The sequence below is a fragment of the Parathielavia appendiculata genome (assembly GCF_033297405.1).
Source record: "Parathielavia appendiculata strain CBS 731.68 unplaced genomic scaffold N657scaffold_7, whole genome shotgun sequence".
Classification (NCBI taxonomy): domain Eukaryota; kingdom Fungi; phylum Ascomycota; class Sordariomycetes; order Sordariales; family Chaetomiaceae; genus Parathielavia; species Parathielavia appendiculata.
The window spans coordinates 484,746-499,597 of NW_026944226.1; the positions used below are offsets into that span (position 1 = coordinate 484,746).

General features: G+C 55.7%; 2 protein-coding genes across 2 annotated transcripts; one reads left to right on the forward strand and one right to left on the reverse strand.

Moving 5' to 3' along the window:
- Window positions 1-639: 639 nt before the first annotated feature.
- Window positions 640-1,725, reverse strand: N657DRAFT_656449 (Isochorismatase hydrolase; the record flags this gene model as incomplete). Its single annotated transcript, XM_062794701.1, has 7 exons — window positions 640-823; window positions 894-1,023; window positions 1,087-1,187; window positions 1,254-1,376; window positions 1,447-1,520; window positions 1,573-1,607; window positions 1,665-1,725. The coding sequence occupies 7 exons, from the start codon at window positions 1,723-1,725 to the stop codon at window positions 640-642; spliced, it is 708 nt and encodes a 235-aa protein (XP_062646918.1).
- Window positions 1,726-3,580: 1,855 nt separating this feature from the next.
- On the forward strand, window positions 3,581-14,840 carry N657DRAFT_656450 (glycosyltransferase family 1 protein; the record flags this gene model as incomplete). Its single annotated transcript, XM_062794702.1, has 19 exons — window positions 3,581-3,656; window positions 3,755-4,355; window positions 4,410-4,768; window positions 5,341-6,260; window positions 6,309-7,155; window positions 11,771-12,480; window positions 12,511-12,537; window positions 12,574-12,948; window positions 12,979-13,002; window positions 13,036-13,101; window positions 13,141-13,166; window positions 13,206-13,695; window positions 13,735-13,827; window positions 13,858-14,049; window positions 14,080-14,268; window positions 14,299-14,382; window positions 14,413-14,529; window positions 14,566-14,792; window positions 14,822-14,840. 19 exons carry the CDS (start codon window positions 3,581-3,583, stop codon window positions 14,838-14,840), a joined length of 5,442 nt encoding a protein of 1,813 aa, XP_062646919.1.
- Between the last annotated feature and the right edge of the window lie 12 nt (window positions 14,841-14,852).

The following is a 14,852-nucleotide window of genomic DNA, read 5'->3' on the forward strand; positions in this document are numbered from 1 at the left end:
TCATTCTTTCATCTCAAATGCCTGGGAAGCTTGATCGCATCAAACAGCTGCGAGAATTGCGCCAATTTCGATGTCCTATGCACGTTTGACCGACCGACCGCTCAGTAGATAACTACAGAATCGCTGCCACGCGACATCCTCCAATGTCACGGCTCCCACTACCTCGGGTGCTGTGCCCTCTTGTTGTCTCATGGAGCACTCGAGCCAGGCGAGGCCGGATGGCAAGTTCGCAGCTCCCCTCCCGCCCTCTTACTGACAGCATAACCCGAAGTCACCAGTTCTCTAGTCTTGAATCAGGCCATCATTTCCGTTCATTCTTCTGTATAGAGCCTCACCGTCTATCGTTTCGTCGCCGTTCACCAAGCCACCAGACAACAAGGAACATACTCCTTTCCGACCAGTACGGAGTAACAAGAACTGAACTAACTCCTTTGACCTCCCTGGCACACTCACCAGGGCAACAACTACCCTCGGTAAATGAAATGCTGAGTAGCTCCCACCTCTAACCTGAGGCTAGCCTAGCCCAGCATGTCCCCTCCTCCACATACCGCCCCCCCTTCCTCCAAACCACCACTTGCGCCATGTCGAGTTGAGTAGCAGTCCAAAGGATTCTTGACCGGCCCCTAGGCGTGGGTAAACTTAGGAAGGCAGGACGTCCTCGCCGGGCTGGATCTCGCCGGCGGTGATGGCGGCCTTGTGAGCCCGGGCGACCATGCCGTAGGCGGGCAGGTAGCGGTCGAGCCAGGGGAGGAGCTCCTTGGCGCCGGGGGTGTGGCGCCAGTCGCGCATGAGGTCACAGACGATGGCGAAGAGGGAGACGACGCTGTGCAGAAAGGGCTTAGTCGAGCTGGAGAATTGGGGAGGTACCGTAGGGTTGAATATTTTAAACTTACTTAACCCCGGCCCTCATCATTTGGTCGTTGCTGATGTCACGGATCTCCTTGGTTGTCGTTCCAGACGCTTCGAGGTTGGCCCAGACCGAGTAGCCCTCGGCGCGGAGAGAGCGAGCAAGGAAAGCAGTGCCTGGTCATAGGGTGAGCATGAACTGTCGAAAAGGGGGGACTGGACCGAAAGGGCGTTACGTACAAACATCCGTTACGATACCGGCGATGATGATCTGGGTGCGGTTGGTCGCCTTGATGGCGTTTCTGAATTGCTCGTTGTCCCATGCATCGACCTCGCCGTTACTGTTTGTATGTGGTGTCAGTCATTTTTCCGTAAAGGCTCTGAGAGCTGAGACTGAGTTCACAAACCGCTTGATCAAGGGCGCATTCGGGTACATGTCGAGAATCTCCTGTGGCAGAGGACCGTTGGGGCCATTCTCGGCCGATGTAGTCATGATGATAGGAAGCGAGGGGAATGCCTTGCCAAGAGCGCTGTGTGCCAGCATGCTGTCGCGGTAGAGGGTGGCATCTGAGCGAGGGGTTAGCATGTAGTTGTGAAGACCGCCGAAGATGTACCGCACCCCAGTCCCTGGAGATGCTGTAGAGGCCCTCCTGCATATCGAGAATCACCAGAACCTGGGCAGGTCAGCAATCACTCGCTGCTCGTCAAGCTGAGCAGAAGACGTACCGAGTTGTTGAGCTCGAGCCTCTCCCATGCAAAAGCTGTGCTCGTGTTAGTCACGTCGGGCTGGCATTTCTTTCCGTGACACTTAGACTGACTGTCAGCCATGGCAGTAGTGGCGGCCATCAGGCCGGCAGACAGCAGGGTGGTGAACTTCATGGTGACGGATGGTGCTTGTCTGCAAGAACAGCTGTCTGAAGTCCGAGGTGTTGCTGGTGAACTTGTGCTCTGACTTGATTCCGAGAACTGACGGGCGTCCTCGACAGCCTTTATATACACGTTCTTGTATGTATATCCACCGGCCCGGTCATCACAGTCGGGATTGTTCCGCCTTTCCCTTCCCTCTCCATCGAGCGATATCTCGAGGCCCAATCCCGCGAGTTGTGGTTGCTCGGCCGAATAGCCGTTGAGATCCTTGCCATACCGCTGCCTGACACCCGTCACCGGAGAGCAGGTGGTGATGAAGCATGTCGTAAACAATGGTTAAGCATTGGCTAATCAGCCTCTCGCCTCCCTCTGGCGGAGCAGCTTTGTGCCGAAGTAGCACTTTGCATGGAGAATGATGCAGTCCCTCGTGGCTCGAAGCGAGCTAGCAGTGATGGCCGCCGTAACAACCATGTCGAAGACATTTCCGCCAAGCGACTGACGGTGGACGAGGCTCAAAAGGCGGGCGAGCGACGCGAAGTTGGCGGCCGGACGTGACTAAGCCCTTACCTCAACCCCTACATGTCCCCACTCTCAACCCTTGTGTCTCGGCGGAGTCAGCAACGATCAGCGATTGCCAAGCATTGAGAGAGCGTCGGTCGTGCAGCTGCACAGAGTGCCGATGGAACCTGCCGTGAACCTGATGATTCAGCGTCCCCAAGCGACCCCTTTCAAGTGGTGGCCTTCGTAAAGATATGGAGTCCTAGCAATGGAAACTTGGAAGCGATTTGCGGCTTTGGACCATTGTTTCGATTTCGACTTTATCCATACCTTCCAAGTTAGCTATGTGCCGGGCTGCTTGTTTATGTGGAGGAAAGGTTTGGAAATGTTGGCTTGCGAGTATTGCACCGCAACCCTAAACCTTCGAGTAACGGTCAGGGCACCAACCCCACGAATTGCCTACCTCACCTTACAGTAGATCCTCTACCCATTTGAGAATGCAACAATTCGACACCAAGACTCAGCCAGCAATAAGATATCTCGAACCACCAGGTACTGATCCTGCTTCTATCTGTATTCCGACAGATATTTCTAACCCTGCCGTCATGGTCAAAGAGCAGTTCATTATCCGCCAAGATATGGCTAGCCTGGGGATGCGACATGTGTGAGAAGTCTCTGAAACGCCGTGGCGTAGCCTCACACTGCGTCAGTTCAGCTCGACGTCCATTCGTCTGCCCAGCCCACCAATTCGACTTCTCGACCAAGGCATATGTCTCCCTTCGGCACAAATACCTTATTGTATCATCGCCGCCAGATGCTTGGGGCACGACGAGCTGGATTCATGTAATTACGACCAACCCGTTTCTTAGGGGTTGGTCGAGTCAATGCGCCGGGGTCCTGCTACTTTAGCCTGATCGTCTGCCGTCGAGCTACTGTGAGCCTAGGCTTGCCGGCAAACTCCCAACGTTCTCTCGACCTAGAAAGTCGAAGTTCCTTTCAGCTGCTTGATTCAGCACCATAATCGGCCAATTACCAACATAGAACCCACACCAAGGACCAGAAAGTGACGATGTCGCTGTCCAAAGAGTAGCAGCTCAGACACCAGCTGCCTCCCGCGACCGGCCGTGCTCCTCTCGCCATTTCTTCCCTTTTAGCTCCCACAAACAACATGAGAGCCTCATCTCGCCTACTGTTTCTCATGTTCCAGGCATTGGTAGCCTTCAGCGACCTTGGTCAGGTCCGAATATGCGGCGCTAGATCTCTTTTGCTAGCCCCAGGAGGCCCAGTCTGTCCCGCTGACCCGGGATATCTGACGGTAAAGTGAAGACAACCACACTCAAGGCTTGTGCTGAGACGCGGCAGTGCCAGGATGGGGACTGTAACAGTCCAGGACAGCATGTCTGGACACACACATCGCCATGCGACCAAGGCGATTACGCAGACCAGTCAATATGCGTCTTCACAGACGAAACCTTTGCGGGCGGGAGAGGGATATCGGTGGTCACCTCGCCCCAACGAGCCAGCTTCCTCGCCATAATCCCAGCGTTTGCCGAGCCTGGGCTTGTCCACGGCATCAACCCGGACCCAAATACGACCCCCCCGAGATACGCAATGCGCGAAATCCCTGGAAAAGGAATGGGCCTGGTCGCGACAGCGCCCATCCTCCGCGGCGACCTCATCCTCGCCAACACGGCCTCCCTAATGATCGACTACCGCGCCTTCCACGAGCTCGCCAAACCGCGCTATACGGCCCTCCAAGCCGCAGCCGTATCCCACCTCCCACCCTCCCACCAGTCCCTGATCCTCTCCCTCTCCGCCCATATTCCCGACACATCCCACCTGACGCCCGCGGAGCTAATCGACGCCATCCTCGCCACCAACTCGTTCGACATCGACCCGCACCCAGACGACCCGGCGGACCAGCACAACAGCTTCTTTGCCCTGTTCCCGGACGTCGCGCGGCTCAACCACGACTGCCGGCCCAACGCCGAATATAGGTTTGACTATGACACGCTGGCGCAGCACGTTCATGCCGCGAGGGATATCTGGCCTGGCGAGGAGATCACGCTGTCGTATATTAACGGGTTGATGGTTCGCTCCGAGCGGGTGGATAGACTGAAAAAGAACTGGGGGTTTGAATGTTCGTGTGCGTTGTGTAGCCTCGGTGGGACGGTAAGGGGAAACGAGTCGGATGCAAGGATTGGGATGATTTTGAGGTTGCGGGAGGAGTTGCGGGATTGGAAAGGGCGGAGGACGGGGGAGGGGGAGGGGAGTAGGGCCTGTCCGGAGATGGCGGAGCTACTGGTCAGTCTGCTTGATATGGAGCGGTTGTGGGGGGTTGTACATGAGGCGTATGCCCTTGCGGCGTTGGAGTATAATGCTGTTGGGGAGGCTTGGCTGGCTGTCAAGTATGCGCGCTTGGCGGTTGAGTATGGGACTCCGATGTTGGGGGAGAAGGATGAGGATTTGATGGAGTTAAGGAAGCTTGCCGAAAATCCGTGGTCACATTGGAGTTGGGAGAAAAGGCTGAAAGAAGGGACTGGGCGGGAAGGGGGTGGTGAGGGCGAGGTGGAACAGAAAGACGGCGCTTGATGACACTCGACATCCAAGGGGCGGTTCACATAGAGGATGTAAAGTGAGATGTTGAGAGCCGGCTTGGACAAGCAGCAGAGACATTCGAGCAATCGAATGGACGGCATATACGTACCTCCGTACGTTTAGCCGTGTCATTGTCGTGGCGGTATAGAACTGTTAAAGACAGGGTATGGAGGTCAATGTGTGATGACTTCATTTACTGGGTTGCTTAGATTTGTGTTGGCAGGAGATTGAGGATAAGATACTCAGGACAGTACCCGACATCAGACCGTGCAAAACTTCCTCAATTGCTGGCGGTTTCCACGCGAGCCTGCCATTTACATACGTAGATCGCTTTCAAATTGCAAGTTGAAACAGAACCACCTCACTTATTATTCTCCGTACGGTACCTTGACAACCTAACGTGGGGCAGCGGAGTGCGGGGTAGCAGCTGTTTTTCAGTGATGTCAGTGCCTGGAACGACCGCCCCACAGCACTTCAACCTCCAAGTCCTTTCATCTCCCAACCTCGTGAGACCCATCAACACCCGATAAGACTCAACCTATCCGTACAACGTGATGGCCGCCGAATCTATCGACCCGGCAAAGGCCATCGAAGCGATTCGTGAAGCGCGGCCCCCAGCCACAGATCGATTTACCTACCTCACCATCGTCGAAGCCAACCTCTGCCCCGAAGTGCTGCCAACGCTCAACGAGGTGCTGCAGGACGCCGAGCTCACACAGGAGATAGGATGGGACCTGGTGTACAACCTCGTCGGCCTGCCCGGCTCTGAGTCGTGCCTCGAGACAATAGCGCGACTCGGCAATCCCCGGGAGGTGATCCTCAAGACCCTCGAGACGCTCGAACTGTTGGGTGAGGGCGAGGTGGAGGATGGAGAGGAGGAGGAGGAGGAGGATGGAGAGAAGGAGAAGGAGGAGGAGGCAAACAAGCCAGAACCGGTCGTGTCACCAACGCACAAATTCATCACCCTCCTCGGCATGCTGGCCATTCTGCACAAGCGCATCAAGACGAAGTATCCCAGCCGCTTCCTCGCTCAGACTCTACACACTGTCATCTCAGCCTACCGCCCCAGTCAGGAGAGGACCGCGGCCGTCATCAACCTGTTGCACAGCCTCTCCGGCCAACGCCGCCCTTCGCTGCCCGCCAGGCGATCTACAGTTCGGGTGGCCAATCCCGACGAAGAGGGCGACGCGTCGCGGAATGCCGCCGACCCGGAAGCCGGCCCAGACGAGCGCGAGGATCCCTCCGAGAGCGACCTGCAGCAGAAGCTGCTTCTGAGCTTTGCGACTTGCATTCTGGAGGCATACGCGAACGGGAACGAGATGGCGTGGGCGGCACGGCTGCTCGAGTTCTACAACCCGGAGAAGATGGTGCCTGGGAGGAGGACCTTGATGGCGGCGTATAGGGAGGAGCAGGAGCTCTCGGAGCGGGATGCCATTGTTGGGAAACTTGCGGTTAGTACACTCTCCTAGCGCGTTAGAATCTGGGGGCTGACTTTACAGGCCCTCATCGGCGACCTTGGGCTCGACTCTTGCTCAAAGCCATTTACCCACCAGCTCTGCGAGGGCCCGATGCACAGCACCCCCCTTGAAGAGCCAAATCTGTCAAGCCCCGACAAGATCGCCCTCTCGACCGGCGGCTGCGCGTGTGCAGCCGCCTATAGGGTGTTCTCATCGACAGTTTTCGACGCCAGTCATCCCTCCCCAGAGATGCACATCTTCCCCGACCACTTTGCCGTGCTCGACAAGTTCCTCCAAGACGACGCCCACGGCCAAATCCAAAAGTCCCCCGGCACCATCGAGGCCCTCCTTACCATCGGCCTCTGGTTGCTGTCCAACAACCTGCTCTCTCCGGACCCATCCTCCCCGCTAGCCAACCCCACGTCCTCCCCGGAGGACCCCACCTCGGATTTCATGCGCTACATCCACCTCACCACCCTCATCGCGCTATACCACCCGGCGCTGCAAGTCCGTAACGCCGCCAGCGTGCTGGCGGGACAGGTCCTGCATGCCAACCCGGAGGTAGAAGACAGGTTGAGGATTCTGGAGGACCTTCTCGAGAACTGCATGTTCGCCTCGCTCAAGGCGCGAGCGGTCGCCTGGCTTAGGGAGGAACTCCTCGCTGCTGCTGCTGACAAACCACAAAAGGAGTCACCACCACAGCAACAGCAACAAGAACAACAGTTTACAAACCCCTTTGCGACATCTCAGGCCCTTGAGACGGTGCAATACGTCGTTTTCCCACCGCTAACCCCCCTCTTGGATTTACCGACTATCGACTTGGTCGAGTATCTGGTTGCGAATGTGCCATTTCTGATGCAAGCGGTGAACTTTGCGCTGTTTTTGTGGGGTTCTTCGACTACATCCACCCCTACTTCGCCCATTACCGGTAGTAACAGTAACAGGTGGGCGCATGTCCTACCAGCGAATATGGAGGCTACCGTCTGGGAAAGGTGGTTTGAGCCCCTGAGAGAGGTGGTGGAGCGGGTGGATAAGGAGAGGGGCAGTCGAGAGCTGGGGAGGGAGGGAGTTGAGTTGGGGCCGTTGGAGGCGGAGTTGGGCGTGTTGAAGGAGAGGTTAGCGAGGCTGGAGAGGATTAATGGGTTCAAATTGAAGGAATGAGGATTGTGGCTGTGGTTGTGGTTTTGGTTTTGGTTTTGGTGACGGATTAGGGGTCTTTGGGTGAGAGGTTCCTCGTTTCGACGTTGCAGAATCCTTCCATAAGATGTCACATCTCATGGGTCTTTGAGGTGCTTTTCTGAGGATGATGAAATGACTGTGGAAGTTTGTTATGGAGCCAAGTGGAAGTTTAGTCTCGCTGTGTGTATGTTCGATGGGATCTGTTTAGACATAGCAGGCAGATTCAAATTCTCGTCTGAGCAGCAAGGATAGCAGGATTGGAGTCTTGAGCGCCGGCAACTTGGAATTGAATTAAGCTTTCCTTTTCATTCCCTCATATCACCACAGGAGCTCGGAATCATACGCTGCATGAGTTAGAACAAACTCGGCACTATCGAGGGGTCCCATTTCAGCCCCCAGGGGGGGGGGGGGGGAGGGGGGAAACGGGGCCGCGGGGGGCGCCGGGTTGTTGGGGGGTTATCTATAATTACAGTATAACAACTCGTCGCAGACTTCCGTGCTCAGCTTGAAAATACATCTACGACAAGAAATTTATAGAATGCCCGACCGCGACAAATATCCACAAAGGTAAAGTATGCTCGGTCATGTTGTGTTTTTCGTTTCCTTCGTTCTCGCATTTCCTCCACCCTCTCATTCCCCTTCCCCTCTGATCCTCACTTCTCTCAATTTCCATAGGAGTTCTGTTCGGCTTGCTCTTCGAGAGCGCGACGAGCCTTGCCGCGGGTACCATAGTTTTCTGAGACAACCGCGTTGGCCTTCATTTGGTGGAGAAGAGAAGCACATATGACGGTGATGAGTATCCAACCTATGAAAGCTCTTCCCCCGAGCTGCCATCACTCGCATCCAAATGTCTCTGCCGCTGCCAGATCCGTTGACTTGGATCATGTGAGTGTTGCAAGGGGCGACTGCTCGCGCATATAAGTTAGCTGCCCTCTTGTTTGCAACGTTAACGTCATAGGTGCTGCACTGAATCCAGCTTCGGGATGCAGTCCTATTCCTACCGTGGATTGTGCAGCCCGCGGCCTGCTAGTCCTGGACTGCCAAAGGAAGTGGATAAAAAGCATGCTAACCCCACCCCCCAAAGTCATTATCATGGAGCTCATCGATTGTCTCCTCGAACAAAGTCGAGATAATGCCTCCAGCCAGGGAGCTGGCTTAGGGATGTCTGCACATACTCGATGTCCTCGTCAATCCATCTTTTAGTCATTGCTAGGGTGTCTAGCGGTTGCCGTTCTTACTCGAGCTTGTGCGCCAGAGGACTTTCAACAAGAGATATTGCTCGAGGGTGAATTTTTATGCTGAGTTGATGTGAATAATGCCTGCATATGCCCGTTCCAACCTACCGACTAGATAATAGGCGATGTCGCATGAGGAAGTTGAAATCCCAGAATCCCAGGCCAGTAAAGCCCGACCTCACCAATGATATTATCTTACACGTGGTATCACGCGTTCAATTGTCATCAATATAAGAAGAGACAGACTTCTCAGACCGTAGGCGCGTGTATTATGTGCATCCACCCATTCATACGCCCTAACCCTCAAAAGCTTCTCGCGGTTGCATTCTATATCGCATCGTATCGCTCGATTGAACTGCATCGCTCAATCGAACTATATCGCAATACACTGTGTAATATTGCAGCCTGCAAGCAGGGTGCAGGCTCCTCCCCTAACCCTACCAACATTCTCATTTTCATAAGCTGCATTGTAGCACACACGTCTTTGGGAATCGTCCGGGACAGCTCCGAAAACTGTGCGGCCCGCTCCAGGTACCAGGTAATCGGTTATGCCCTCACCAGGGCAAGTTTCGTGCTCGCCATCATTGATTATGTTAGCCGTAGTGGCCAGCTGTAGAGTGATAGCGGTCGCTGTAAGTAGGTGCAAGTATGTAATCGAGGTGGATCGAGATAGGACAATGAAGCGATGGTAGGAAGAAGACAACCGGAGGATTTGCAACATAAGAAGAGGAATGTATTCACCGTTATCTCGGCAGGTAGCTTCCGAATCAAGAAGCCCGAATATTGGTCGTCTGGGACGTTGGCAGATAGATTCTCGGGAACGCTGCGGCTCCCCCGGTTCTAGTTTTGGGAGACATCAAGTGCTTCGAGATTCTCGACTAGGCCGCAAAAAGTGGTACCCAGAACCGCCAAATTCAATCAGCGTGCCACAGCTGTGCCCAGAACGACAAGGGTTCGTTTCTTGTTGAAAGACAACTTGGAAGCCTCTTGTTGAAAGACAACTTGGAAGCCTCTTGTTGAAAGAGAGCTAGAAGTGAGGCCAGGTCTTCTGGCGGTTCTGGCTCGGCGCGATGCTGAGGGCGGCAATACTATCCACAATACCCGTAGCAGGAGGTACTGTCTGAGATGAATTTTCAAAGCGAAGTGATGGAGGTTGGCTCTGTGGATGGCTTCGTTTTCCAGGTTTTCTTGGGCTCGCCGGTCACCAACATGACCCCGTCCTCGATGAGGTCCTTTCCGGCTAGTGCGCCCAGAGATCCTTCTCTCGACGGTTCAGAGACGCTACTACTGCTGTTTATAAACGCGGGCCCGGGTCAGATCAGCTTTTCCAACTCGGCGGCGATGGTGTTTGAAGTGATGGTGTGTTGGTGTGTTTCTTGGTGTAAGTGCTTACTGCCAGGTAACCGCCGTCCATCTCGGCGAGCAGTTCAAATTGAGGTTCTAGATTGTGTAAGTAAAAATCCTATAAGGTCGGTGAAGAAGCAAAGTGTCGGTTTATCCTCTACAGGTTGCGAGGACCCGATCTCTGAGGACGAGGCGCAAGACCAGCCTGTACTGTCTAACAAGGTGTGTCCGTTAATATTCAACATGATAGGAAAAAGGGCTGGACATTTGAAGGCTCTGGCCTGTAACAGATTTGGGGTGTAAAAGCCATGTAAGGCAAGTGCTCCTATATGCTCCTCGAGAGTTGAGAGTTGAGAGTTGAGACTTGTGCTTGGCTTCACTGTGGGTAACCCGTCTTTGCGAATGACTTTACAAAATTACTGTATCTAAGCGACTCTGCCCATTGTTCCTTGTCTTGACCAACTCTGTTGTGTTATGTCATGTGTGACTGGCAACCCGTCAGGAAATCTTGAGATTAAGGAGGTGTCAACATCGGGGCGTTGTAAGACAACCAACTGGGTCTGCTAGTCCAATATGGGTTAGGTTGGGCTTAGCGCCGAGCTTAAGTACGCCCATGTTTGGTCGATGATGTCATTGTCCCTTGCTGCAGTCCAACAACGGCCTGAGGAAGGGCTTGGGAAGGAGGCACCAGCCAGGATGGTACTGTTGCTTTGCGCTTTGCCCAAAGGTGCTCTTATTTCCCTGAAATCTTATTTCCCTGAAAATGAACCGCCGAAATTGAGACATGCTTGTTCAAGGCTAGCCAACACGGTGCACAGTAACATCAGACTGCCGCTACAACAAACGACACTTGGCCGCGTCTCGGCACTACGTCAGGAACACACGGCACACGCCAGCCCAGAGCTGCCCAGACTTCTTTCTGCGCCTACTACAGTAGAGGAGCAAAACAACTGCTGTCTCGTTCCCCCTCGTTTACTCCAATTCCGTCCTACATGATATCGAAACATACCGTTGCCAGTTCTCTTTGCAAGAATTGACATTATCGGTAACAACAACCTAGGAATACATACCCAGCATCATTTCTTCATTTCAATCTCAACTCTATAACAGGAGGTATTACTGCCACGGTAATACCTCCTCGACTCTCTCTGGAACAATCGGTCGGGACGAGTCCGCACATCAATCCAAACTCGATTTCCAATATCAATTCACATCCACACATCGCCAACATAACCATGTCTGCTGCTCTAGCAAGCACAGTCCGGAACGAGGAGGACGGACAAAACAGCAACAGTCAGGCCGCGATCCTCGTCGATACTGTTCCGACAACCCCCAACGACAACACCACTCGCACCCTCGTCCTCGACAAGCAAACCGGCAACACACTATACCCGTCCTACGTCCCGCCCGAAACGCAAGCCCCCGACAGCACTCCAAACTCCCCGACATCACAAGGACAAGATGGAGATGGAGCAACCCAGCAGCCAGCTGTCCGAGTTGGGGAAACGCCCAAGCACGCCATAGGGGCTAACGCTGAACGAGACGAGCTAGTCGTCCCCGAAGGCGCAACCGACGAGATGACGTTCGACGTCCACGGCCCGAGGCGAAAGCCACCGCCGCTCGCGGCAAAGCGGTGGGAGGCTGGAGTACCGCGGTCGAGGTCTCCAAGTGGAACTAGCAGGCCTAGAGTGGCGAGCGACGCATCTTCCTTGTCCTCGTCCTCCTCGTCCTCCTCCTCTGATGAAGACGCGGAAGAAGAAGAGGAGCAAGCCCACAGGAAGGGCCTTAAACCAAAGGAGGAAACGGCAGCAGGCAGAAAACGAGAGTCCAACAAGGAGAAAGAAGACCGCCTCCGGCGCTTCCGCATCGCCAACGAGCACTTCAACACCAAAGGCCGCATCTCCAAGCGCGACGGTCGGCTCAACATCTCGCTGAGAGACACGAGTAACACGGGCTACCTTGCCAAGGCACTCGGCACGGCGGCACGCAAGATGGTGCCCCTGTCCAAAACCGCCGACGCCGAAGAACAAGAAGACGACAAAGCCTACCAGCGAGAAGCAGCAGCAGAGCGATCTCCCCAACGACCATCCCCCTCCTCCCTTGAGCCAAAACCAAAACCAACGTCCCCGATCTCCTACCCCGTCCCACCTCTCACCACCACCACCACCACCGCTCCACCCAAACCTTCCCTCCCGCCCCCGCGCCTTAACATCGTAATAATGATAATCGGCTCCCGCGGCGATCTGCAACCCTTCCTCAAGATCGCCGCCCAGCTGCACACAACCTACCATCACCGTGTGCGCATCGCAACCCACCCTGCCTTTGAGTCCATCGTCTCCCAAACCTGCCCGGGCGTCGAGTTTTTTTCCGTCGGGGGCGACCCCTCCGAGCTCATGTCCTTCATGGTGAAGAACCCGGGCATGATCCCTACTTTGTCCTCGGTCAAAGCGGGCGATGTGGGGAGGAGGCGGAGTGCCATGGCCGAGATGTTTGAGGGGTTTTGGAGGGCGTGTGTCAGTTCCTCCACCACCACCACTACTGAAGACAAGGAGGGAGGGAAGGAAAAAGAAAAGGGTGGACCGTTCGTCGCGGACGCCATCATCGCCAACCCGCCCTGCTTCGCGCACATCCACTGCGCCGAGGCGCTAGGCGTCCCGCTGCATCTGATGTTCACATTCCCCTATACCCCCACGCAGGCGTTCCCGCACCCGCTGGCGCGGATCAAGAGGTCGAATGTGGAGGAGGGGTACACAAACTGGATCTCGTACCCGCTCGTCGAAATGATGGTGTGGCAGGGGCTGGGGGACCTGGTGAATGAGTTCCGTGTCAAGACGCTGGGGCTGGATCCCGTGTCGACACTGTGGGCGCCCGGGTCGACCTACCGGCTGCATGTGCCGTTTACGTACCTCTGGAGTCCCGGGTTGGTGCCGAAGCCGGCGGACTGGGGGGAGGAGATCGACGTGGCGGGGTTTGTATTTGTGGATTTGGCGTCGTCGTTTGAGCCGCCGGAGGAGCTGGTAAAGTTCCTGGAAGAGGGGGATGAGCCGCCCGTGTACATTGGGTTTGGGTCGATTGTGGTGGATGACCCGGATGAGTTCACAAAGATGATATTCGAGGCGGTCAAGATGGCGGGGGTGCGGGCGTTGGTTTCCAAGGGCTGGGGTGGTATTGGAGGTGATAGCCTGGATGTTCCTCCCGAAGTGTACCTTCTGGACAACACGCCGCACGACTGGCTGTTTCCCAAGGTCAGGGCGTGTGTGATCCATGGAGGAGCGGGCACTGTGGCGGCGGCGCTCAAGTGCGGCAAGCCGACCATGATCGTGCCCTTCTTTGGAGACCAGCACTTCTGGGGATCCATGGTCGGGAATGCGGGCGCCGGGCCGGAGGCGGTGCCGTACAAGAGCTTGACGGTGGAGAAACTGGCCGATGGGATCAAATACTGCATCACGGACAAGGCGAGGAGGGAGGCGGAGAGGATCGCAAGAGACATCGAGAAGGAGGGCGACGGAGCGGAGAAAGCGTGCCAGGCGTTCCATCGACATCTGGCACTACAGGGCCGCGGATCGATGCGGTGCCCCATCTTGCCAGACAGGGTTGCGGTCTGGCAGACGAAGATCACTGGGTTGCGGTTGAGCACACTGGCAACCGAGATACTGGTGTCGAAGGGGCTTGTTTCGCGGAAGAAGCTGCAATTGCTAAGACACAACGAGTGGAACGATTTCGAGGGCCCTGGTGAACCTTTGACTGGCGTGGCTGGGGCACTGATGACCTCCGTGGGGAAGATCTTTGGGGGCTTCGGAGGTGTGCCCTATCGGATTGGGAAGAATGCGAAGGAGAGGCGGGAGAAAAAGAAGCGGAGGGGAGAGAACAAGAAGGGCGAAGGCGACTCAAAGGAGTCGAAACCCGACGGCCCAGCTCATCACCCCGACAACGACCAGAACGTCCCGCCTGCTGATTCAACAGCCGACGGCATGCATCGCCGCGATGCTGCTTCGACAATGGAACCAAATCTGGCCGAAGATGTGGTTCGTGAAGTCGGTCATGGTGCCGCCAAGTCGGGGAAGGCACTCGTGAAGACACCAGTTGACCTGGCTCTCGCGCTTGCCCAAGGGTTTCACAACGCGGGAAGGCTTTACGGTGACAAAACCGTGCGCCGGCCGACGCGGATAACGGGAATTCGATCGGGGCTGCGCGCTGCGCGTCGCGAGTTCATCTACGGGATATACGACGGGTGGACCGGTGTCGTGCGTTTGCCCGTCCGAGGAGCTCGTGAGGACGGGGCTTGCGGATTCATCTCGGGAGTTGGCATGGGACTCACCGGATTCATCTTGAAGAACCTCGCTGCGCTCATAGGGCCGGTGGGCTATACTCTAACGGGGTTGGCGAAGGAGACGGAATCGAGACCGCGGCCGGTGAAGTTTATCAGACGGGTACGGGTTCTGCAGGGGCAACGGGAGTTGAGCACTTTGACTGAAGATGAGCGGGCCGAGACAGTAAAGGAGGTTGTGGCCGGCTGGTTGCTGATGCGGCAGTTGTGGCAGAAACTGAAGCGGGCGGAGAAAAAGCAGGGGAAGGGTGTGAAGGAGAGTTTGCACAGGAGCGCAAGAAGGTTGAGGGAGAGCTCGGAGTGGGATATTGTGTTTGAGAACGTGGAAGTTGCGCAACGAGCGATCGAAGCGCTGAAGCGAGGAGAAGGACTGGAGAGGATACTGGAGATGGGCGAGGCCGATGCCGCCTGGGGGAAAGAGGAAAGCACCGACGACAAAGCGTCTCTCGGCCTTGCTGATGGGACCGCAGGATCCGGGTCTGCACATAATTCGGTGCTTGA